Source organism: Saccopteryx leptura, chromosome 4 (assembly GCF_036850995.1).
Source record: "Saccopteryx leptura isolate mSacLep1 chromosome 4, mSacLep1_pri_phased_curated, whole genome shotgun sequence".
Taxonomy (NCBI): Eukaryota; Metazoa; Chordata; class Mammalia; order Chiroptera; family Emballonuridae; genus Saccopteryx; species Saccopteryx leptura.
The window spans coordinates 217,405,902-217,431,559 of NC_089506.1; the positions used below are offsets into that span (position 1 = coordinate 217,405,902).

The window sequence follows — 25,658 nt, forward strand, 5'->3', positions numbered from 1 at the left end:
AGAGGTGGAATGAAAAAGTGGTCTTGAGGCCCTGGTTGCTTAGCAAATCGGTTAAAAGCATTGTTGTCCCTCCTGAGGCAATAGGTTACGGGTTCAATCCCTGGTCGGAACATACAGAAACAGATTGGTGTTTCTGTGTCTCTCTCTCTTAAATAAAAATACTTTTTTTTTAAGTGAAAGGGGGGAGATAGAGAAACAGATTCCCGCATGCACCCTGACTGGGATCCACCTGGCAGCCCCCATTTGTGGCTGATGCTCAGACCAAGTGAGCCACCAGCTGCAAGAGGGGAAGGGAGAAGGGAGAGAGGGAGGGGAAGAGAAGCAGATGGTCGCTTTTCTTGTGTGTCCTGACTGGGGATTGAACCTGGGACGTCTGCATATCGGGCCAATGCTTATCTACTGAGTCAACTAGCCAGGGCCAAAATAAAAATTTTTTAAAGAAACAAACAAACAAATGAGGTAGATACTACTATTTTCATTTTACATGAGGAAACTAGTAAGTGTTATCCATGTGACAAGGGTCAAAGATGGCATTTGAATCATGATAGCCTAACTCCAAAATCTGGGCTCTTAATACTATGCACAGCCTCCAGTCTGTTAGAGGCCCTGATGGGAAAGGCCTGCAGGAGATCCAGCAGAGAACCTGCAAGAAGTCAGATCTCTGCCCTGCGAGGGGACATACAACAGAGAAACGTGAGCTGGGCTCAGAGGCAGCCCTGTGCCCCACTCTGGCACCTGCTGACACAGAACCTCCCAGCCGCCCAGGAAGAATCCAGTTTCCTGAACAAAACTTTTATTGAATGAAGAGCACCGAGAGGCCATCTAGCACAGGTTCTTGAGCCTCGACCTCAGTAGGCCGCAGGCTGGTGGTCTGTTAGGTAAGGACCAGGATGAGGTTCCATGTCCGGGCCACCATCTGTTGCTCAGATGCCATGCTGAGTTGCAGCTCCTGGGCCCGTGTTTCTAGGTTGAGACCTGGTCCGAGGACTCACAGGGAAGGTCTGCTGTCCCCACGGTCTGGCCTTCAGAGGCGGCCCCATGGGGCAGGTCCGTATACTTGCGGGAAGAGCCGCGGGACAGATGTGCAGGGTAGCGTCGCCGGTTGATGTCCATCTTGGAGAGCACCGCCTGGGGCAGGTCCACACAGCAGCGGGCCGCTAATGCTACCAGGTAGATGAGGACGTCACTAAGCTCCTCCTGCAGGGCTGCCCGTTCCTTGGGGGGCCAGGCTTGTGGGCCAGGTTCCTCATCGGGCTTCCACTGACTGGGGGTGGGACACACAGGCACACACACAGGTGCTAGCTAGGACAACGGGCTCCGCCGCTCAGAGCACCCCTGTCCTTGCAGCAATGAACTCCCACCTCCTAGAGATGTCCTCCAGGGACAACTCAACCCTCCTGGGCCCTGGGTAGAATCAGGGTGGGGAAGAGACCCCAACAGATGACTCATTCAACCTCTGTATCCCCACCTGAGCCAAAGGGTTGGCAATGGATCACTTCACTTAAGACCCAATTCTTTTTTTCTGTTGATTTTGAGAGAGATCGAGGGTAGAGAGAGATAAGAAGGCAGAGTGAGGAGCATCAACTCATAATTGCTTCACTTTAGCTGTTCATTGCTTAGTTCTTGTGTGTGCCTTGAGGCGGGGGGGCTCAAACCAGCAACTTTGGGGTTTCGAACCTGGGACCTCAGCATTCCAGGTCGATGTTCTATCTACTATGCCACCACTGGTCATGTGTCAAGACCCAACTCTACTTCTCTCTAGCCCTGGCCACTGCCACCCGACTAAATCTCAGACCTGGACCACTGGGGATGCCTGCTACCTCATTTACTCTTGCCCACTTTCATCTTTTAAAAGCACAAATCACATTTAGTCCCTCTTCTGCTAAAACTCCCCTAGCTGTGTTGGAATAAAATCTGAAGTCCTGAACATGCCCTCCAGGTCCTGCATGAGCCAATTTCTGCCTCTTCCAATGTCATTATCCATTACTCTCCCTAACTGTCCACTTAAATCACTCGGCCTTTTCTGTCTTGTCAACAGGTCAAACCGTCACAGGGCCTGTGCACTTACTGCTCCCTTTGCCCTGAGTGATCCTCCCCCTGATTCCCCAGAGCTTTCCCACAGATGGCTCCTTCCTGTCGCTCAGGTCTCGGCTCAGGTGTCACCTCTTCAGAAAAGCCTTCTCCCCGTTTCCTTCTTTCTCATTGCCTTATTTTCCTGCTAAAACTCATCACAATTCCTGATCTTTTAAAATCAGTTTGTTTATTGCCTGACTGGGGGCTGTTGCAGTGGATAGAGCGTTGACTTGGGACACTGAGTCCCAGGTCTGAAACCCCAAGGTAGCCAGTTTGAGCGTGGACTCATCCGGTTTGGGTGTGGGATCACTGACATGATCCCAAGGTCACTGGCTTGAGCCCAATGTCACTAGCTTGAGTAAGGGGTCACTGGCTTGGCTGGAGTCCCTTGGTCAAGGTACATATAAGAAGCAATGAATGAATGGAAGTGATGCAACTATGAGTTGATGCTTCTTATCCCTCTCGCTTCCTGTCTGTCTATCTATCTATCTGTCTGTCTCTCTCTCTAAAATTAGTTTGCTTATTTATTCAGTCTCTTTGCATTCTGAAGGTAGGAACAATGTCTATCTTGTGGAAGACCATATCTCTTGATTCTAGAAGGCCAAGCACACAGATGTTGCCCACAAATCTGTAATAAATGGATGGCTTGCCCTGACACGCATCTCTGTGCCCTCATTTCTCCATCCCCACAGTGACTTCATTGGGTCTCACCACTTCTCCCCCGACCTACACCCGCCTCCTTACTGGTCTCCCTGCCCATATTCTTCGGATGATCCAACCCGTCCTGCAGACACAGTGAGTGCTCTTTCTACCACTCAAATCTGGTCAGGTCTTCTGTCCAAACTCCATCAATTCCTAAGCCCAATATCCCTGCTGCACAGCCCGGTCACTTATTTGGTAGATATCTACTGACTGTCTACTGTGTACCAGGCACGGGAACACACACTACAGAATAAAACAAACACAAACTACCTGACTGGTGGTGGCACAGTGGATAGAGCATTGACCTGGGATGTTGAGGACCCTGGTTCAAAACCTTGAAGTCGCTGGCTTGAGCAAGGGGTCACTGGCTCAGCTTGAGCCATCCCTCCACCCCCGTCAAGGCACATATGAACGATCAGTGAACATCTAAGGTGATACAACTATGAGTTGAGGCTTCTCATCTCATCTCTCTCTACCTTCCTATCTGTCATGGCTTCTCTCTCTCTAAAAAAAAAAAAAAAAAAAAAAAAAAAAAAAAAAAAGAGAGAGAGATACAAACTGCCCTGCCCAGGTAGCTCAGTTGGTTATAGCATCATCCCGATTGCCAAGGTTGAGTGTTCGATTCCTGATCAGGACACATACAAGAATCAACTAATGAATGCATGAATAAATGGAAAAACAAATCGATGTTTCTCTCCCTAAAATCAATTAAAAAAATATACATATACACAAACTCAATTTAACTTGCCATTTCCCACTTCACTACCTATGCACATGTAAGCCTCCTTCCTGGAATGTCATAGGCAGGTCTTCTATGGAATACCTTCCTTCCCACCCCAGAAGCCAGGTAAAGGAAGGCTGCCACCACCCTTCTTAGACCGGGATCTGCCCTGCTATTTCTCTCCCAGAAGGCTGGGTGCTCCTAGAGGGCAGGGCCTGTCAGGTCATCTCTGCATCCCCAGCACCAGGGACAGCCTGGCAGTGAGTGAGAAGAGGAAGTGGAATCCATGCATATTTGATCAAATAAATCCTCCCACTCTCCCACCCCCACCGCAACACAAACACTCTTCCAGGAAGCTTTTCATCTACTCACAAGAGTTCTGCCAGCTCCCCCACTTCCCCCACCAAGGCCAGGAGGAGGTTCCGAGGCTGGTGGAATTGGGCCCAGTCTCTTTCAGCGGCAAACTCAGCATGGAGGCGGCGGCTGGTATAGGAGAAAGGGGTGGGAGCCCAGGTCCCAGGGTTAGGAGATGGGGAGTAGATAGATGTAGGGCCCAGGCAGGCAGCTCAGTGGTGTGTAGTGGGGGCATGGGTTTCCAATGGGATTCTGCGACTAATTCCTTGGATGGCCTTAAACAAATCTTGACTGTTCTCTGGGACTATAAAACGGGCACGCCTCTACACAGACCCTAAACCCTATCAAAACCTACCAACACCCTCTCTTCCATCCCATCTCCTGCTACCGCTCCTGCAGTTTCCTCCACCTGGCATATCCCTATCTCTTCATGTCTAAATTCTGTGATCTTTATGGAGACTTCGCAAGGTCCACCGGCACTTCCCCTAAGAAACCTTTCTGGGTTTCCTCCAGCAAGAAATTATGCCTGCCCCCTGCCACCCCTGGAGGGCAGAGGCAGGAGCAGCCCCGGACCCCGTATTTCCTCCGGGCGTCACCATTTCCCGGGCCTCAGGTGCGCACTGCTAAGCCCACTTTGCATGAGATTAGAAGGCTCGCCCGAGATCAGACAGCAGAGCTGGGACAGGGGCCCAGCTGCTAGCCAGCCTTCTTCCCGACCACGTGGAGGGGCTCTCCCCAATAAAAGGGGGCTATTTCCCCAGCGCGTGGGCAAGGACGACTTACATGTCCTCGAGCGTGGGCTCCGGGCTGAAGCTGAAAGGGCCGGCCGCATCAGTGCCCTCTCCTCCCGTGTCCCCTCGCTTCTCCCCACCCACAGAGGACATGCTGCCACGGCGCTGCGGTCCACCCCGCACTGAAGAACCCGCGCCCGCTCGGAGCCCGTCTGCAGAGGCCCTGACCAATCAGCCACCGGCGTTAGCGACCGGCGCGGACCGGACCAATAGGAGCAGGCTTCGGGCGTGCGCTCGCAGGTCTCTGCCCTCGAATTCTTCAGTGTTGGCCAAGCATCTTAAAGCTGGAGGAACCAGGTTCCAGCAGGGGCGGAGACAGAGTGAGGGGGCGGAGACAGAGTGAGGGGGCGGAGACAGAGTGAGGGGGCGGGGAGAGCGCAGGCGCGTCACTTCCCTCCGGGCGCCGACGGCCAAAGGGAAATGACTGGGCGGGAGGGGGCGTGGCGCTCCGTGGAGAACCGCAGAAATGGAGGGTTTAATTTAAGCCAGAATATTTCCAGAAGACTGTACAGCGGGGCTCTAGGAACGAACTGGAACACGGGTAGCTGTTGTAAGCATTTTACATGTTTAATCCTTGCAGCCACTTATTTAATCTTCACGACAACCTTATGAGCTGGGTAAAATGATCATCATCTCATCCTCATTTTACAGATGAGGAAACTGAGATCTTGGGTAATTTAATTCAAACAGGCTAGTAAAGTGGTAGCCAGATTTCAGATCCGGACAGTTTGGCCCTAGAGTCTGTTTGGCCTACACTGAATTGCCTCAAATGGTGATAAGTAAGTACTACGAAAGCAAAATTTAAATGTATTTAAACAGTATGAAAAATAGGAGCAACTTGAGATTGCGTGGTCCAGGGAAGATGTAGTAAGCAGTGTTGATTGCCTACCCAACTGCCCTTTTCACGCCTCCGTTTTTGCAGAACACTGGGTACCACCCTTCTCTCTCTCTCTCTCTCTCTTTTTTTTTTACAGAGAGAGCGAGTCAGAGAGAGGGATAGATAGGGACAGACAGACAGGAACGGAGAGAGATGAGAAGCATCAATCATTAGTTTTTTGTTGTGACACCTTAGTTGTTCATTGATTGCTTTCTCATATGTACTTTGACCGTGGGGCTACAGCAGATCGAGTAACCCCTTGCTTGAGCCAGCAACCTTGGGTCCAAGCTGGTGAGCTTTGCTCAAAGCAGATGAGCCCGCGCTCAAGCTGGCAACCTTGGGGTCTCGAACCTGGGTTCTCCACATCCCAGTCTGACAGTCTATCCACTGAGCCACCGCCTGGTCAGGGTCTACTTGATTTATCTGTGGCCCCATTGTCCTGCCATTGATGGTTTTATGGGTGAGCATGTGGCTTAGTTCTTGACAATGAGGGGTTAAGGAAGTCTGTTCGAGACTTCTGGGAAAGCGTCTTAGTTCCTTTATTTTGTCTGTTTTGATTTGTTTTAAAGACCCAGTAGGTTTTTACCTTTGATGTTGGTATGTGAGGATTGGATTGTGAGGAGAGCTTGCCCACCAGCTGAGTGGTAGAGAGCAAGACAGAAAGGACCTGGATCCTTGATGATATTGCCGGGCTTCTTAATTTTACAAGTTGCCCTAATTTAGAATTCAGGCTCAAGCCACTTTTAGTTGGTTTTCCTGTTACTTGTTTTTAAGAAAGTGACATTTAAGCTGAGCAAAAATCAAGGGGAATAGAGTTCTTGGTAGAAAGGACAGCAATGCTTAAATCAGGGAAGGCTTTAGCGTGTTCTAAAGACAAAGGAATTCCGGTATGGCAGGAATGTAGTGAGCATGGGAGAGTGGTTTTGGAGAAAGTAGATGGAGACCCCATCAGATCAATTAACCTTGAATTTTATTTTAGTTTGGATTTTAAGTGTTATGGAAGCCCTTTGGAGCACTTTAAGCAGGGGAGTCACACAATCATATTTTGCATTTCTGAGCCTTCTTGTTGTTGTGGTAAGAATGAATTGGAGGTCCTGGCCAGGTTGCTCAGAGGGTAGAATGTTGTACTGGTGTGCCTGGACAGCGTGCCAGGTTGTGGGTTCAATCCCTGTCAGGGCATCTGTGAGAAGCAGCTAAATGAGTGCACAACTAAGTGAGCAACAAGTTAACGTTTCTGTCTCCCTTCTCTCTATATAATCAATCAATCAAATATTTTAAAAAGGAAATAACTGTTTTCTATAGCACTTCATCCACTCTAGCTCTCGTGGCACTACCACTTTTCACCTTAATTTGGGGTGACTGGTGTCCCTGTTCCAGTCTCCCCCTAGACTGGGTCTCCTGCAGAACAGAAGCAGTGTCTGGCTTTTGTTTCTGCAGGGCCTGGTATTTGAGTAGATGAAATAAATACTAATTTATAGGCACACATCTCATGGAATCCCCTCCCTGACTTCCCTGCTATAGGTGGGTATAGTTGTGCCCATTTTGCAGATGAGAAAACTGAGACCCAGAGACTTGTCTGAGATACATAGGCTGTAGCTCAGCAGCACTCCTCAATGCTCCTCAACAGCTGAAAGAAATCTTCCTGCCCGTCGCGGGGGAGTCAAGGAGGCCACGCATCCGTGCTTGGTGTGTGCGGAGGTCACCTAGTCACTGCCTCTGCTTCTGCTCTTCTGTCCCTTCTCTTCGTCTTCCTCAAGTTTTAGCTTCACTTTTTCTTTTCTTCCTTTGGCCTCTTTTCCCTTTTTTTACTCTTCCTTTTCCTCCATTGCCTTCCTTACCTCTGTTTGTACCTGTGAGTCTTTTCCAGTTTCCACCTAAGGCCCTGTTGCCTCCACTCCCTGCTACCTCCATTTTGATACCCAGCCCCCCTCCCTAAGGAAAAGTTGGATACCTACCTTGCTCTCAACCCTGTATCTATCCTTTCTAAGTTCTAAGAAAGTCCAGGCCAGGGAAGCATTCAATCATTTTCCTCCCTTTTTACTGCCCACCCCAAGCTAGAAAATGAACCAGTCAGAAAGCTGGGTAAGAGGACAACTAGGGTCAAGGTCCAAATATCTTCTCCAAAGCCTTTAAAAGATTGCTGGTGCCCGGGTTGCTCAGTTGGATAGAGCGTTATATGAAGCCATTAGATAGGCAGAGTAAGTAGGTGTTGGCTGAGATCAGAGAGGGCTTTTATTATAAGGAGGGTTTATGTGAGCTGAGCCAGCACTGAGAGTGAGCCAGCCAGGTCGCGAGCCTGAGGTGAGTTTGCAGGTAAAGGGAACAGAAAGTAGAAAGGATCTTGATTTGTTTGAAGCACCATGCAAAGGCAAAAAGGCTAATATTTAGAGAGAGAGGTAGGGAGAATAACATGAAATAAAGTTGGAGATACTGTCAGGCAACATAGGAATTTTTTACAGAAAGCTATTTAAGAGCTTTGAGCAGGAGAAAAACTGATCCAATCAATCAACTCTACTGCTCACAAAAATTAGGGGATATTTCAAAATGAATATGAAGCAATAAAATATCCTCTATTTTTATGAGCAATCTAGTTGAATTATTTTTGTTAGGTAGTATTTACACTATTAACTATGTAAAAATTCATTGCTGAATAATACGGTTTTATTTTTGGCTGGAGTTGTTCTACTTCGTTCTTTTTCTCCATTTGCTAATTTCTTATATTGTTAAAACTACTGAGTCAGCTCCAACTGCTGGCTTAAATGAGTGAGGTCCACAATGTCCTGTCCTCCGCGGTCCTGCTCAGCTCTATAGTCTCATGCCTATGGCTTCTTTTATGGAGTTTATTCATGGCATATTCAGTCTTCCTCTTTTCATACTGTCTTCTATTTTTCCAGCATAATTGTCTTTTCCGAGAACCCTACTTTCTCACAATGTGCCCGTAGTAGGACAGATTCAATTTTATTATTTTTGAGTCTAGTGATGTTTCAGACTTAATTTGCTCTAGGGCCCACTTGTTTTCTGTATAATTATCACTAAGTCTTTTCACATCTTCCATTAACCTTCCAATACTTTTCACACAATTAAATGCGTCAGTACTGTATCTGTTCCACTTTCCTTTTTCTGAAAACCTTCCAGGCTCCCGTTCCAGCCTGGACTGTTGCTCTCCAGGCCTGTACCTTGATACCTCCTTTCACCTCTCTTCTGTACTGGGCTGGATTTTCTGAACCCCAGTGTTTTTCTTTCTTGGTTTGCCACCTTGTTTTCTGGGAGCACATCTTCCAATAGTCCCTTGAGAAAGAGTGCATAGGATAAAACCACTTTGATACCTAACATGTCTAAAAATATCTTTATTCTACCTTTTTGAAACCTGTGGTTAGGTATGAAATTATACTTGGAAAATCATTTACCCTCTGAACTTTGAAGGCATTCCTTCATTGCCTTTTAGCTTCCAAATTGCTGTTGAGAATCTGATACCATTCTTATCCCCAAACTCCATAGTATGTGATCGTCCCCTCTCCCCAAAAGAATTTAGGAAAGCGTAGTGATTAGAGGCATGAACTCTGAAATCAGACTGCTTGGAAGGCTGCCTGTGTATCCTGGGGCCAATTTCTCGATCTCTCTGCACCTCAGCTTCCGTATTTACAAAATAGGGCCGTTGGAATTTTTTATTTTCTTAATTTTAGAGCAAGGGAGAGAGCAGGAGACAAGAACATCTCTCTGTTCCTGTCTGTGCCTTGACTGGGGATTGAACAGGCAACCTCTGCGCTTTGAGACAATGCTCTAACCCAGTGGTCCCCAGCCTTTTTTGGGCCACGGACCGGTTTAATGTCAGAAAATATTTTCACGAACCGGCCTTTAGGGTGGGACGGATAAATGCACAAAATAAAATTATGCGACCGGCGTAAAAACTGTGGTATTTTTATTTTTTTATTTAAAAAAATTTTTTTTAATTTTAATTTTAATTTTTTTTCCTGAAGTTGGAAACAGGGAGGCAGTCAGACAGACTCCCGCATGCGCCCAACCGGGATCCACCAGGCATGCCCACTTGGGGGCGATGCTCTGCCCATCTGGGGCGTTGCTCTATTGCGACCAGAGCCATTCTAGCGCCTGGGGCAGAGGCCATGGAGCCATCCTCAGCACCCGGGCAAACTTTGCTCCAATGGAGCCTCGGCTGTGGGAAGGGAAGAGAGAGACAGAGAGGAAGGAGAGGGGGAGGGGTGGAGAAGCAGATGGGCGCTTCTCCTGTGTGCCCTGGCCGGGAATCGAACCCGGGACTCCTGCATGCCAGGCCGATGCTCCACCACTGAGCCAACCGGCCAGGGCCAACTGTGGTATTTTAAATATAATTGTTGAATTTACGAGACAAGCATCAAGAATGAGTCTTAAGGGGGTTGGGAGCGGGGAGGGGCACAAAGAAAACCAGTTAGAAGATGACGGAAGACAATTGGACTTTGGGTGATGGGAATGCAGCATAATCAAATGTCAAAATAACCTAGAGATGTATTCTCTGAACATATGTACCCTGATTTATCAATGTCACCCCATTAAAATTAATTTAAAAAGCAAACAAACAAAAAAAAGAGTGAGTCTTAGACGGATGTAACAGAGGGAATCTGGTCATTTAAAAAAAATAAAACATCGTTCAGACTTAAATATAAATAAAACGGAAATAATGTAAGTTATTTATTCTTTCTCTGCGGACCAGTACCAAATGGCCCACGGACCGGTACCGGTCCACGGCCTGGGGGTTGGGGACCACTGCTCTAACCAACTGAGCTGTCGGGAAAGGGTTTGGAATTTTAAATGAGTTAATACATATAAAACACTTAGAACAGTGCCTGGCAAAGAGTTTGCACTATATAGACATTTGCTGGTATTACTATTATTAGGGTCTCCTTATCCCTGACATTTAAAATTTTAATAATACAATTAGTGTCTTTTTTAACTCATTTGGCTGGGGATTAAGAAGCATGTGACACAACTTTTAATTTTAGAATACTTTGATAATTTTCTTCCTTCTATTGGCTTTAAACTTCTTCCTCTCATATGTGCCTTGACTAAGGGGCTACAGCAGACAAAGTAACCCCTTGCTCAAGCCAGAGACCTTGGGCTCAAACTGGTGAGCCTTGCTCAAACCAGATGAGCCCGCACTCAAGCTGATGACCTCAAGGTCTTGAACCTGGGCCCTCCACATCCCAGTCTGACGCTCTATCCACTGTGCCACCGCCTGGTCAGGCTCAATAGTAGATTCTTGTATGTGCCCCGACCAGGGTTGGAACCCACAACGTTAGCGTATCCAGACAACACTGACCAACTGAGCTACCTGGCAAGGGCAAATGACTGTTCATATTTAAGAATTAAGCATTAAAAAGAATGTACTTGAGTGAAGCTTTTCACCTGGGAGACTTCCCCATGGAGGGATTCTGACTGGGGGCTCCTTAAATGTTTGTGTTTATAGGTCTTTTTCTGGGCACATTTTCCCCAGGAGTAGCAGTATAAGCTTCCTGCAGTTTCTAATAGCTGAGGACGGGGTCTGGGCCCTCACTTTCCAGTTCTTCTGTTTTTGGCCAGGCCCCTTTCCTCTGCTGTGTCTGGTGTCCCTGATTTTGCAGTACTTTTTAAATTCACATTTTTCAGAAAATAAACCTCCCTTTATCTGCCAAAGTGAAGAGCAGTCTTCCGGCCGTGTGAATGGGAAAAATTTTGAGGACTTTAAAGATCGAATTAAACTGTATAAACTTGCAACCAGTATATCTTCATCCTCATCCTTGACCCCACCTCCCCTGGTACATCTGGAGCACATCTCCTCACTTGCAGTTAGCATGTCCCGACTCTGAGGGCATTTAGACTTTGGCTTCCTCTATTCTGCTAAGTCAGTTACCCCTCTACCACCTCCTTTTCATTTTCCAAGAACTATTGACACTTCTGCTATTTCTTCACCTTGGGGTTTATGCCTGAGTCCTCTGTGCTGTCCCCTCGGAGGAAGATGCAAACCTAAATCTGGGTGTTCAATCCCCTGGTCCAGGATCAAGGAAAATATAAAGAAACTCTCTACTTTGCTGGACTCTAAATGTATCGATTAATGCATTTTATAAGACTAAAAGACTCAGAAATCCAAGATTCAAACATTAGCCAGAGAACTAACAACAAAGTCCTTATTATTTATTTCACTAGAAATCACTTTATTGATTAAATCAACAGGAATTTTAACATCTTTAAGGACCATCAAGGCCTGGGCTCTGGGGCTTGCTCTGCCTCTCCCAGTCCTTACAGGGTTTAAAGGGAGAGACATCATTAACAGAGACCAAGTCAGATGGTTGCAGGTCCTCCTTTCCCAGTTACTGGACAAGCTGCTCAATTCTTGTCCAGAGCAGGAAAGAGACAGTATTTCAGAAAATCTAATAAAGAATTTGACATTGCATTAGAAGGTCTTTCTTAACAATTTGTCAACAGTATTGGCCCAAATTTATTTATTTCTGATTTATTATTATGATTATTTTTTGGCAATTCCCTCAAACAGGCATAGCCTCACTTTGCTCTTGAAAAGAGGCAACAGGCTTTTCTGCTCCTCTGCTAAGCAAATATTGAACAAACCTCCCCCTGAAGTCCAAAATGTTACTTCTGGCCTTGGAATGTGCAGCTTACGATGGGCTGATTCGAACCTAGAAAGGATAACCATAAAAGTACTATGCAGGCAGCCTTCTTTGGAAGTTTGTTCTTCCAAAAATCAACTCCTGAGAATCATTCATGATTGTGCACAAAGGCTCCAAGGTCCAGGCAACTTCTGCTATTCCTCCTCATGAGCTGGGCTCGGAAGAGGCACTGGAATTGTCCGGAGCAAGAGCGGTAGCGCTGGTCCCACGAGGCAGGACTTCAATAACCCGAGGCTTGTCGATGATCCGCGCAGTCCGGTTCCCCTTTTCCACAATGCCGACGATCCAGGCTTGGTGACCTTCTCCATACTTGGAAGATTTGATTTCAGAACAAAAGCGAGCAGCCTGTTCCCTTGGCAGGCAAATCAGCAATCCCCCAGAAGTTTCTGCTGAGGTTCCCTGGAGGAGCCCGAAGCGCCCACTGGCCTTGCTGATGGCAGCCATCTTGGCAATGATGGGCAGATTATGAATGACAAAGGACACCTCATTTCTTTGCTGTTTTGCAAGGTTCTGAGAGTGTCCCAGAATGCCATAGCCTGTGATATCTGTGGCTGCATGGGCATTAAATGTGTGCATTAACCCAGCAGCAGTTCTGTTCAGGGTCGCCATATTGAACATGGCTTCCATATAGGCCAGCTCTACCTCTTCTTTGGAGACCACCATCTTGATCTTGTTCCACCTGTCCGGATTCTCCAGCCATTGGTAGGCATTGACAGCGACTTGGGTTCCTAAGGGTTTGGTTAACACGAGCACATCCCCGACAACTGCACTGTCAGGCATTATGAATTCATTTGGCTGACATACCACAGTGGCGACCCCACCCACGATAATCCAAGGGTTTACTACAGTTTGTCCACCGGTCACGGCAGTCCCTCCTTCCTCAGCGGCGTCCCGAAAGCCTCTGACCAGGAGGGGGGTTACCTTTTCCCGTTCCTCCTCTGTCATACTCTGGCTGACGCTGAGCAACATTAACATGTTGTCACACTCGGTGATGCCCATGGAGTAGAGGTCACTCAGCACATTGGCACAAGCGATGCGCCCCATCATGTAGGGGTCTTCCACCAAGGGGTAGAAGAAGTCCGTGGTCTGCACCAGTGACAGGCCTCCGTGTCTCAGGGGTATGACGCAGGAGTCCATGCCAATGCCCAGGGTTGGGAGTGTTGGGCTGGATTCCGCCAGGACCGGCAGGCCGGCTTCCTGGGCCGCCTCCTCGTGGCCTCCAACCAGGCCCCGGCCCAGCGGGGGCCGCACGTCGGGCCCCGTCAGTCCCGCCAGGAGTTTGAGCAGCGTCTCCTGGGGGACTTTGCAGCCTCAGCCCTTCATTCCGGAGAAGCCCGTCAGCCGCCAGCTCGGGCTGAGGCCCAACGCCTGGGGATCGAAGGGCCGGTAGCTCGAGAAGCCGTGACCCAGAAACAAGCCCGCCGCACCGGCGGAGCCTTCCGCCGCCGCCATCGCCTCGCCGCTGGCGCCCGCCGCTGCGGTGTCTGCCATCACGCCTGCCCGGCAGGCAGGGTAGAAGAGGAGAGGTACCTTTTGTTTTCTTCTCCAGTCAATACAGAGCAACAGTCAGATATTACCGCAGAGCCTGGAACGCGCACGGCCCACTCCGGCGGAGGTCAAACGCACCGCGCGGTCCGGGCCGTTCTGGGGGAGGAGTCGACGGCCGTCTCTATTTATCCTCCTCGTGATTGACTACCGTTTCACCCAATAACAACCTGGCCACAGGGAGGCGGGCTTCCTTTGGTCTAAAAGACGTATTACAAATCAACCACCAACTTGGGAAATTGTTCCGGCTCGATTACAGAGCAAGCGGTTTGGTTCGCTCCCCTTGCTGTACTTTATATAATCTCTTGGGAGTGGCTGGAGGAATTCTGCTCCCCTGGAGGCAGTTGACCAAGTACAGCATTTTGAAGGACGAGGGAATATCCACAGCTTGGTAAACCTCAAAGCGGCCAAAATTGTCCAAGGGTCACTTGACAGCGCACATGATCAATCCAGGGTAGGAAAACAGCCAGTGGAAAAAATCGGAAAGAATAGTAAGAAGTTAGATAGCACATATGAGAAGCAACTAGTGAGTGCGCACGTAAATGGAACAAGGAGTTGATGCTTCTTTCTCTCCCTCTTTCCCTCTCAAATCAATAGAAAAAAAAATGGTTTTTTTTTTTGGGGGGGGGGGGGGACTCCAGACATCTTCATGGTTTTGGTGCTGTTCTACGTCACTTTTCCTCTGCAGTCATCAATTAGCTCATTCAGACTGCAGAGTAGTTTACCTAGATCTCTTCTATTCTGAAGTTTCTGTACCTCTTTAAGTTAATGTATGAGACTCATGATGTATCCATTAAGGGAAGGTTGCCAATATCTTTTAAAATTATAATTGCACATAATACCTTTGATCCAGCAGTTCCAGTTCTAGGACTTGATCCTGCAGATGTAGTCACCAGTGTGAGTGGGAAATGATACCTTAGTTATTGCTGTGCTGTTTGTAATATTAACATACTGGAAACAACTTAAATGCTTATCCATTATGATTAAAATAAATTGTGATACATTTATATAATAAGCTACCAATAAAGTGTAAAAAAGAATGAGAAATCATTGGTGTATTTTTATTGATATTAGTTACAGTTCTAATAGGCACAGTTCTAAATGCTTTACATATATACTATTTAATTCTCATAACATCTTTTGAGTTACAATTCTTCCCACACCTTACCAATAAGGACTATAAGGCACAGTGATTAAATGACCTATTCAGGTGTATCCAATTTGCTCCAGAGACAACTAGTTTGTACTGCCTATGATGTTAAGAGAAATAACAAGCTTCAGAACAGAATGTATAGAATGCTACCATTTGGTGTAAAAGGGGGAACTCAGCAGCATATTTCTGGAAGGGTAATCATCAGAAACTGGTAATGTTGATTGCTTCTGGGAAGCGTAGAGGTGGTTAGGGGATGGGAGATTTTTTTGGGGGGGTATTTTTCCGAAGCCAGAAACGGGGAGGCAGTCAGACAGACTCCCGCATGCGCCCGACCGGGATCCACCCCGCACGCCCACCAGGGGGCGATGTTCTGCCCATCCGGGGCGTCGCTCTGTTGCAACCAGAGCCATTCTAGTGCCTGAGGCAGAGGCCACAGAGCCATCCCCAGCACCCGGGCCAACCCTGCTCCAATGGAGCCTTGGCTGCGGGAGGGGAAGAGAGAGACAGAGAGGAAGGAGAGGGAGAGGGGTGGAGAAGCAGATGGGCACTTCTCCTGTGTATCCTGGCCGGGAATCGAACCCTGGTCTCCTGTACACCAGGCCAACGCTCTACCACTCAGCCAACCGGTCAGGGCCTGGGAGATTTTTTTTAATGCATTGCCTATTTGTTTCTTTAACATTTGGAACTTTAAAAAGAACAATTTTAAACATTTGAATGTATTACATACTTAAAAATAAAGTAACTCGCTGGATAATTCAGTTGGTTAGACCATTGTCCTGAAGCACAGAGGTTGCAGGTTAGATCACCAGTCAGGGCACATACAGGAATAGTTCTATGTTCCTGTCTCTCTCTCTCACTTTCTCCCTTCCTCTCTCAAAAAATAAATTTTTAAATTTTTTTTAGTAACTGCCTCTGTGAGTATAAATTTGTGTCACCATTTTGGAAAAGAGCTTAACTGATAGAGCTGAATGTATGCAAACCTATACATTCCACCCTCAGCAATTCTACCCGCAGGACAGAGCCTGCAGGAAATCTGGCACATGTGCCCCAGGACACATGCGCAAGGATGTCAGAGCATGGGAGAGGGACTGCTCAACAATAGGACTCTACTTAACACTACTGAACTGTACAGTTCAAATTGGTGAAGATGGTAAATTTTATGCTATGTGTATTTTGCCATAATTAAAAATATAAAAAATATAGGAGCTATTTGTAGATCTTATAGTAAGTACATCATTACACTTAGTTTTTATTAGAACACAACGCAGTATTAAGGCATGCAGTGAATTGAAAGAAACTTGAATGTTAGAATTAAACTGAGTTGCAATCTTGGCTTGAGTGAGTTGATCTTAGGTGAACTGTCTAACCTTTAGAAACCTTAGTTTCTATTGCCTATAGAATAATTCTTTCTCCTAAAGATAGTACATACTAGATAGGAATTTTATGAGAATTAAAATTTTAAATGTGTGAGAAGCACCTAACACAGTCCCAGCCCCTGGCTGATGGTAAACTCTAAGTAAGTGATAGAAATTATCATATAGTACTGTTAATGTGGATATAGGAAGAACTGGAATTTTACATTCACAAGACTTATAACATCTTGGAAAGTTTTTTTAAAAAGAGATTTTGTTTATTGAATTTATAAAGAGAGAGAAAGGTGGGAGGAACGAGAAGTATCAACTCATAGTTGCTTCACTTTAACTGTTCATCAATTGCTTATCATACATGCCTTGACCTGGCAATGCCAGGATTTTAAACTGGCGACCTCAGCATTCCAGGTCGATACTCTATCCACTGCGCAATCACAGGCTGGCCTCTTGGAAAGTTTTTATAAAAACAAATTAATTTATTTTCCTTAAATAAAAGAATAACTGTGGCCCTGGCCAGTTGGCTCAGTGGTAGAGCGTCGGCCTGGCGTGCAGAAGTCCCGGGTTCGATTCCTGGCCAGGGCACACAGGAGAAGCGCCCATCTGCTTCTCCACCCCTCCCCCTCTCCTTCCTCTCTGTCTCTCTCTTCCCCTCCTGCAGCCAAGGCTCCATTGGAGCAAAGATGGCCCGGGCACTGGGGATGGCTCCATGGCCTCTGCCTCAGGCGCTGGAGTGGCTCTGGTCACAACAGAGCAACGCCCTGGATGGGCAGAGCATCGCCCCCTGGTGGGTGTGGGTCGGGCGCATGCGGGAGTCTGTCTGACTGCCTCCCGTTTCCAGCTTCAGAAAAATACAAAAAAAAAAAAAAAAAAAGAATAACTGTAACAGCAAAACATAGGGAATAACCCAGGTATGTGTTAAAAGGAGAATACATAAATAAATGTGTAATATTATTTATTTGGGAAAATGAATTATAGGTCTATGAATCAATATGAATAATATAAAAAACAAAATCTTGGGAGTAATAAACAAATTACAGAATAATACATAAACTAATATGCTATTTATCTAAAGTTTAATACCAGGCAAAGCAATCATAAATTAAGAGATACAGAAATGATAAAAACTTTTTTAAAAGGTAAGAGTGAATGAATAAATTTAGCATAGGGATTACTTCTGGGAAAGGGCACATAGATGTCCTCTGGGCTATGTTAAATTCTGGTCTTTAGGCTGGGTGGTAGTTACAGGGTGTTCTTAAACTATACACATATACTTTACTGCACCTTTTTTGTAAGCAAGCTACATATCAACATTAAAAAAAAGAAAGCATGTTATATTTCAGAATAAAAAATACAAAACTAAAAAAATGAGATCATGAAAAAGCAGTAAGTGTGGAAGCAAAAGACCTCTGGGTTTTGTCTGACCTTTGGCTTTGCTGTCAGTGGGCTGTCTGGCCTCGAGGAAGCTATAGAACCTCTCTACACCCCAGTTCCCACTTCCGTAAAATGAGGGGCATCATCTCTGCTTAGGGTCCGGTGGAAAGATCATATGAAAAACTCAACTATGAAAAGTTCCATGCAAAATGTTCAGCGTATTGTACAGGGGAAGGATCCTCATGTCACTCATGGAAAACCAAAGACATTTTATTCCACCTGTAGTCGCCTCCCCTGGGTTAAAAAGTGACTAGATCAGCTGCCCCTGGTTATTTGTTCTCTTACTTCTTTGGACTTTTGTTCCTTTTGGACTTTTACCTCTCAGCATTTAGCACAATTAGTCATTTTTTTTTCTAAGTGTTTATTAACATGACTTTTTTTTTTTTTTTGTATTTTTCTGAAGCTGGAAATGGGGAGAGACAGTCAGACATACTCCCGCATGCGCCCGACCGGGATCCACCCGGCACGCCCACCAGGGGCGACGCTCTGCCCACCAGGGGGCGATGCTCTGCCCCTCCGGGGTGTCGCTCTGCTGCGACCAGAGCCACTCTAGCGCCTGGGGCAGAGGCCAAGGAGCCATCCCCAGCGCCCGGGCCATTTTTGCTCCAATGGAGCCTTGGCTGCGGGAGGGGAAGAGAGAGACAGAGAGGAAGGAGGGGGAGGGGGTGGAGAAGCAAATGGGCGCTTCGCCAGGCCAATGCTCTACCGCTGAGCAAACCTGCCAGGGCCTTATTAACATGATTTTTTAAAAACAAGATTCCATACTAGTGTTGGGGGTGAGGATGGGAAAAGAGGGGAGTGGGAAAGGGGGCGAGGGGAGGGCGTGGGGAAGGAATTTTGCTCTATTGGTGACAAAGCTCCAGGTTCACCCCATCGTGGATTTCATCTCCCATTTCTAATTCTTTACACCACGACTGTCTGTCTGTCTGCCCCCACAGTCTGGAAGCCCAGCAGGGCGGGGATTGCCCTGTTCAGTCCACTATGGTTTCTCTAGCACTTTACATGGCAATAACACCTGTAGATTGAATATATACAGTCTACCAGGATTTTAAACTGGCGACCTCAGCATTCCAGGTCGATATTCTATCCACTATATATATATATATATATAGTGACAGAAACACAAAGAGAGGTACAGATAGGGACAGACAGACAGGAAAGGAGAGAGATGAGAAGCATCAATTCTTCATTTCAGCACCTTACATTGTTCATTGATTGCTTTCTCATGTGTGCCTTGACCAGAGTAGGTGCTCCAGCGGAGTGAGTGACCTCTTGCTCAAGCCAGCGACCTTGGGCTCAAGCCTGTGACTTTGGGCTTCAAGCCAGTGACCTTTGGGCTCAAGCCAGCGACCATGGGGTCATGTCCTGTGATCCCATGCTCAAGCCAGCAACCCCACACTCAAGCCGGATGAGCCCATGCTCAAGCTGGCGACCTCGCGGTTTTGAACCTGGGTCCTGTGTCCCAGTCCAATATTCTATCCACTGCACCACTACTTGGTCAGGCAATACATATATATTTTTAAGGATTTTAAAAATTGATTTTAGAGAGAGAAGAGAGAAAGAGAGAAAGGCATGAGGGGAGCAGCGGGAAGCATCAACTCATAGTTGCTTCTCATATGTACCTTGACCCAGCAAGCCCAAGGTTTCAAACTGGCAACCTCAGTGTTCCAGGTCAATGCTCTATCCACTGCGCCACCGCAGTTCAGGTGAATACATCACTTCATACAATACACTTTTCTGAGCGCATATGATGAGCCAGGCATGATGTTGAACATTTCACATTTATTTACCTCCTGATAGCAGTCATAGATTGGCATTATTAACTCCATTTCACAGATGAGAAAACGGAGGCCCCACATAGGTTAAGAGTCATGCACATGGTCACCATCGGGGAATCAACCTGTGAGAATTCAGACCAAGGTCTGTTTGAACTGAAGGTTGGCATTCTACCCCTCATCCTGGGGGCCTCCTCGATAATTCCAACAACCCCCATCACGTCCCTTAGCAGTGATTTTCAACCTTTGTCTCTCACGTACTCATAAACTAATTACTAAAGAAAAAGGGGCTCTGACCTCTTCTTCCTTAGTAACTAATTTCTTTGTGCCATGAGATGAAAATGGTTGTATTTAGTCAGGGGCACTGACCTTAGTAATTAGTGTGTGTTTGTGCCATGAAAAAAAAAGGTTGGAAATCACTGCCTTAAGGAAGCAGAACTCGTTTCATTCATATAGTTCCCTGTTGCTTTTACTTGGAAGCAATGTTTACTTGGGCCAGTGCAAAGAAAGTCATGAATTTGTCTTGGCCAGTGACCAACCCACTGCACTCAGAACAACTTCATGTGCAGATGATTCACGAGGACTTTTTTTAAATGATTTTATTTATTGATTTAAGAGAGAGAGAGAAAGGCTGTGTGTGTGTGAGGAGGGCATGAGAGGCGTCAGCTCATAGTTGCTTCTCGTATGTGCCTTGACCAGGCAAGCGCAGGGTTTCAGGCCAGCGACCTCAGCGTCCCAGGCTGATGCTTTAGCCACTGTGCCACTACAGGTCTGGCCATGACTCCTGAAGGTGATTTTTATGACTGCATCATGGACATCTGAAAGCATCCTTTAAAATAAACTTTTTTTTTTTTTTTTGTATTTTTCTGAAGCTGGAAACGGGGAGAGACAGTCAGACAGACTCCCGCATGCGCCTAACCGGGATCCACCCAGCACACCCACCAGGGGCAACGCTCTGCCCACCAGGGGGTGATGCTCTGCCCCTCCGGGGCGTCGCTCTGCCGCGACCAGAGCCACTCTAGCGCCTGGGGCAGAGGCCAAGGAGCCATCCCCAGCACCCGGGCCATCTTTGCTCCAATGGAGCCTTGGCTGCGGGAGGGGAAGAGAGAGACAGAGAGGAAAGAGGGGGTAGTGGTGGAGAAGCAAATGGGCCCTTCTCCTATGTGCCCTGGCCGGGAATCAAACCCGGGTCCCCCACACTCCAGGCCGATGCTCTACCGCTGAGCCAACCAGCCAGGGCCGGCTAAAATAAACTTTTAAAAAAAATTTTTTTTATTTGTTTATTTTTTTACAGAGACAGAGAATGAGTCAGAGAGAGGGATAGACAGGGGCAGACAGACAGGAATGGAGAGAGATGGGAAGCATCAATCATTAGTTTTTTGTTGCACGTTGCGACACCTTAGTTGTTCATTGATTGCTTTCTCATATGTGCCTTGACTGCAGGCCTTCAGCAAACTGAGTAACCCCTTGCTGGAGTCAGCGACCTTGGGTTCAAGCTGGTGGGCTTTTTGCTCAAACCAGATGAGCCTGCGCTCAAGCTGGCAACCTCGGGGTCTCGAACCTGGGTCCTCTGCATCCCAGTCCGATGCTCTATCCACTGCGCCACCGCCTGGTCAGGCTTTTTTTGTTTGTTTGTTTTGTTTTCTTTTTTTAAAATTAATTTATTTTTTATTACAGAGACAGAGAAAGAGTCAGAGAGAGGGATAGACAGGGACAGACAGACAGGAACGGAGAGATGAGAAGCATCAATCATTAGTTTTTCATTGCGCATTGCCACACCTTAGTTGTTCATTGATTGCTTTCTCATATGTGCCTTGTCCGCAGGCCTTCAGCAGACCAAGTAACCCCTTGCTCGAGCCAGCGACCTTGGGTCCAAGCTGGTGAGCTTTTTGCTCAAACAGATGAGCCCACACTCAAGCCGGAGACCTCGGGGTCTCGAACCTAGGTCCTCGGCATCATAGTCCGACGCTCTATCCACTGTGCCACCGCCTGGTCAGGCTGTTTTTTTGTTTTCTTACTGAGAGATTCACTGATCTACATTTACCATTTGGGTAAAGCATGTGGGTCAAAGATTGCAGAGGTAAAAACCTGGAGGTGGGGTTGGTAGAGCTGACAAAGGAGAAGAAAGATTTTTTTAAAAGTTTTTTTGTTGTTGTTTAAATTTATTGATTTTAGAGAGAGCGAGAGAAACAATCAATTTGTGTTCCACTTAGTTTTGCACTCACTGGTTGATTCTTGTATGTACCCTGACCAGGGCTCAAACCCAAATCTACCACCTTGATGCAACGGGATGATGCTTTAACCAACTGAGCTACCTGACTAGGGCAAGAAAGAAGTTTGTTTTTTTAAATGAGAAGAGGGGAGATAGTGAGACAGACTCTCACATATACCTAACTGGGATCCATCCAGCAACCCCTGTTTGGGGCCAATGCTTGGACCAACCGAGCCACTAGCTACAAGAAGGGAAGAGGGAGAGAAGGGGGAGAGAAGGGGGAGAGAAGGGGGAGAAGGAGGGGGAAGAAGCAGATGGTCACTTCTCCTGTGTGCCCTGACGGGAATCAACCTGGGATGTGCATACGCCAGGCCGACGCTCTCTCCACTGAGCCAGCTGCCCAGGGCCAAGAAAGACTTTTAAGTTTTTAAGCTGCCCAGGACTGAGTACCAGTCCCTCATTTGTTTTTCACATACAACTAAAGCATTGAGGCTGCAGCTATTTACAGTTTATTTCTCATTATGATAATAATTTAGTTATAACACCACACTTTAAGGTTCAGTATACTTATTTTTCCAATTCAAATTTTTATTCTTGCCTGGCCTGTGATGGCACAGTGGATCGAGCATCGACCTGGCACGCTGAAGTCCCAAGTTTGAAACCCTGGGCTTGCCCCGTCAAGGCACATACGCTGAGCAACAAGCAAGCAACAGACAACTAAAGTGAAGCAACTATGAGTTGATGCTTCTTGCTCCCTCCCTCTCTTTCCTACCTATGTAAAATCAATAAATAAAATCTTTTAAAAAATCATTCTAAAAAAGTGTATTCTTAATCATAGTTTACACACACATTGTATTAGTTTCAGCTCTACAACATAGTGAGACAACATTTATATACCTTACAAAGTGATGAATGCAATTAGTCTAGTTCCCATATGTCACCATACATACTTATTACAACATTATTGACTCTATTCCTTATGCTGTACATTATATTCCTGTGACTTATTTCATAACTGGAAATTTTTGTTTCTTAACCCCCTTCTTTTCTGTGCAATCACCCACACCCTCCCTCTGGCAACTATTAGTTTGTTCTCTGTTTCTATGAGTTGGTTTCATTTTCTTTGTTTTTGTTTTTTAGATTCCACATAAAAGTGAAATCATATGGTATTGGTCTTTCTCTGTCCAAGACTTATTTCACTGAGCATAATACCTTATAGGTCCATCCATGTTGTCACAAATGACAAGATTTCATTCTTTTTTTCCCCCCACTGTGCAAACTGCTTCAGTGCCCGCAGCCTACGGGCAGAGGCCAGGCAGTGGTTCAAGGTCACAGTTTGCTCTGGCATGGGGCATTGTGACAGACCCAGGAGGACAGGCCTGCCATAGAAAGATAATTCTTTTTTATGGCAGAGTAATAAAGTAATTATGTATAGGTTCGTACTTACTGCCATTTGTGTGTGTGTGTGTGTGTGTGTGTGTGTGTGTGTGTGTGTATGTGTTTTGTATTTTTCTGAAGTGAGAAACGAGGAAGCAGACAGACTCCTGTTTGCACCAGACCAGGATCCACCCAGCAAGCCCATTAGGAGGTGATGTTCTGCCCATCTGGGCAGCTGCTTTGTTGCGACTGGAGCCATTCTAATGCCTGAGGCAGAGGCCATGGAGCCATCCGCAACACCTGGGCCAACTTTGCTTCAATGGAGCCTTGGCTGCAGGAGAGGAAGAGAGAGATCAAGAGAAAGGAGAGGGGGAGGGGTAGAGAAGCAGATGGGCGCTTCTCCTGTGTGCCCTGACCAAGAACTGAACCTGGGACTTTCACACACTAGGCCAACGCTCTACTGCTGAGCCAACTGGCTAGGGCCCTTACTGCCATTTTTTTCATTGTTTTCTGTGGGTTTTTTTTCTTTTTATAGTTCTTCTGTGTTTCTTCTTTTATTTTTCTCTTTTCTTGTACATTAATGACTTGCGTTAGTGATTCGTTCGGGTTCCTTTTTCTTTATTTTTTGTGTATTTATTATAGGTATTTGATTTGTGATTGCCATAAAATTCATATAAAAGAAACTGTATTTTAAGCAGTCTATTTTAAGTTGATGGTCACTTAAGTTTGAATGCATTCTAAAATTACTACTTTTAAGGGGCCTGGAGTTGTAAAAAAATAAATAAATAAAGCCACCACTTTTTTTAAGCCTAACCAGATGGTGGTGCTGTGGGTATAACGTCTGCCTGGAATGCAGAGGACTCAGGTTCGAAACTCTGAGATCACCAGCTTGAGTGCAGGCTCATCCACCTTAAGCTCGGGCTCACAGCTTGAGTGTGGGGTCACTGGCTCGGCTGGAGCCCCTTGGTCAAGGCACATGTGAGAAAGCAATCAATGAATAACTAAAGTGCCACAATGAACAATTGATGCTTCTCGTCTCCCTTCCTGTCTGTCTGTCTCTGTCCCCTGACCCTAAAAAGAGTTTCTATTGTGCTAAAATACACGCTCAGTATATTTTCAGTCCACTGAAAATACTTCAGTAAGTTCAGTACACTTTGAATTAACTTTTTTCTTATTATAAAGTCATTGTGTTGTCATTGTAGAAAAACTACAAAATGCAGCTTAGTAAGAAGGAAGAAAGCTGAAATAACTTGAAATCCCTCCTCCCGGGAAGAAATACTATTAACACCTTAGCTGGGCGTGTTTATAGACAGCTTTCTTCTTGCATGTGGAGGGCCACCCCTCCCACTGAACTCCAGGGGGCGCCCTGTCACTCCTTCCATAGTGTGTTAAGTAGTCTAGTGAGCGCTCTGTGTATTAGATGGTGAAAAATAACTGGCATATAATTGTGCTCAGCACCCTTCCCAGGTTCATTCACAAATAGTTACTGAAGATTCCCTTGTGCCAGTCACTGTGCTAGATACTGGAGCTACAGCCATGAGCAGAGCAGACAAAAAATTCCTGTCCTCATGGGGCCGACATATTAATAGCAGTAACAATAGATACGATCAATCATTTGTTAGTTAGGGATAGATACCAAGGAGAAAGACTGAAGTCCGGAGAAAGGGTAGGAATGTGCATTGTGTGATCGTGGCCAGGCTAGGCCTGACTGAAACAGCGACTGACGCAAAGAACCCAGCGGAGAGAGAAATAATGCAGATATCTGAGAAAGGGTGTTTCAGGCAGAGAAGATGGCAGTGCAAAAGCCCTGAGGCAGGAGTGTGGCTGGGTGTTCTAGAAACAACAAGGAGGCCAGGGTGACTGGGACACAGCGAGAGGAGATGTTGTAGGAGATAAGGGCAGACAGATGTGGCACATGGCACGGGGTGGGGGGACGGTGGCACAGGACATCAGGCCTCATAGGTTTTGGAGGGACTGACATAATCTAACTTAGCTATAGCTTTAAAAAGTGTTTTTTAAATTCATTAATTTATTTTAGTGAGAGAAGAAGGGAGAGAAAGACACAGGAATACCAATCTGTTCCTGTATGTGCCCTGACTGGGAATCGAACCGACAACCTCTGCACTTGCGGATGATGCTCTAACCAACCAAGCTATCTGGCCAATGTAAGACCTTGCTCTAACTTTTGGTATTTTTTTTTTATAATTTATTCATTTTAGAGAGGATAGGGAGAGACAGAGAGAGAGAGAGAGAGGAGAGACAGAGAGAGAGAAGGGGGGGAGGAGCTGGAAGCATCAACTCCCATATGTGCCTTGACCAGGCAAGCCCAGGGTTTCGAACCGGCGACCTCAGCATTTCCAGGTTGACGCTTTATCCACTGCGCCACCACAGGTCAGGCGACCTTGCTCTAACTTTTAATTTGCATTCAAACTCCAGAGGCCCAAAACATTTCCCATCAGTCTGAGCCCCCACCACTCTGGCCCGTCATCCAGGTGAGTGTTCCCACTGCTGGTCCCTGACCTGGGCCTGACACAAGCCAGGCACAACCCCAGTTTCCAACCATCCCCTCCCCTGGGCTTGCCCCATGGGGCTTCAGTCAATAAGCTCTGCCTCAGGATACTTGA

General features: G+C 46.6%; 2 protein-coding genes and 1 non-coding gene across 3 annotated transcripts; all 3 read right to left on the reverse strand.

Moving 5' to 3' along the window:
- Positions 1–776: 776 nt before the first annotated feature.
- LOC136403914 (dCTP pyrophosphatase 1-like) lies at positions 777–4,848 on the reverse strand. Its single transcript, XM_066383276.1, has 3 exons — positions 4,634–4,848; positions 3,869–3,979; positions 777–1,264 (listed from the first exon to the last, which is right to left on the reverse strand). The coding sequence occupies exons 1-3, from the start codon at positions 4,732–4,734 to the stop codon at positions 964–966; spliced, it is 513 nt and encodes a 170-aa protein (XP_066239373.1). The 5' UTR covers positions 4,735–4,848; the 3' UTR covers positions 777–963.
- A 6,825-nt stretch (positions 4,849–11,673) lies between these two features.
- Positions 11,674–13,919, reverse strand: SEPHS2 (selenophosphate synthetase 2). Its single transcript, XM_066383279.1, has one exon. It carries the CDS (start codon positions 13,660–13,662, stop codon positions 12,316–12,318), a length of 1,347 nt encoding a protein of 448 aa, XP_066239376.1. The 5' UTR covers positions 13,663–13,919; the 3' UTR covers positions 11,674–12,315.
- A 9,006-nt stretch (positions 13,920–22,925) lies between these two features.
- LOC136404709 (small nucleolar RNA SNORA42/SNORA80 family) lies at positions 22,926–23,056 on the reverse strand. The gene has a single exon (XR_010751416.1). It is a non-coding gene; the product is annotated as a small nucleolar RNA SNORA42/SNORA80 family (small nucleolar RNA).
- Between the last annotated feature and the right edge of the window lie 2,602 nt (positions 23,057–25,658).

Excerpts from the sequence above, each read along its gene's own strand:
- LOC136403914 (XM_066383276.1), bottom strand. The coding sequence starts at position 4,734 with ATGTCCTCTGTGGGTGGGGAGAAGCGAGGGGACACGGGAGGAGAGGGC. Across the intron at positions 3,980-4,633 it reads GAGCCCACGCTCGAGGACAT|CCGCCGCCTCCATGCTGAGT; the intron begins GTAAGTCGTCCT and ends CTCCTATACCAG. Across the intron at positions 1,265-3,868 it reads GGGGAGCTGGCAGAACTCTT|TCAGTGGAAGCCCGATGAGG; the intron begins GTGAGTAGATGA and ends TCCCACCCCCAG.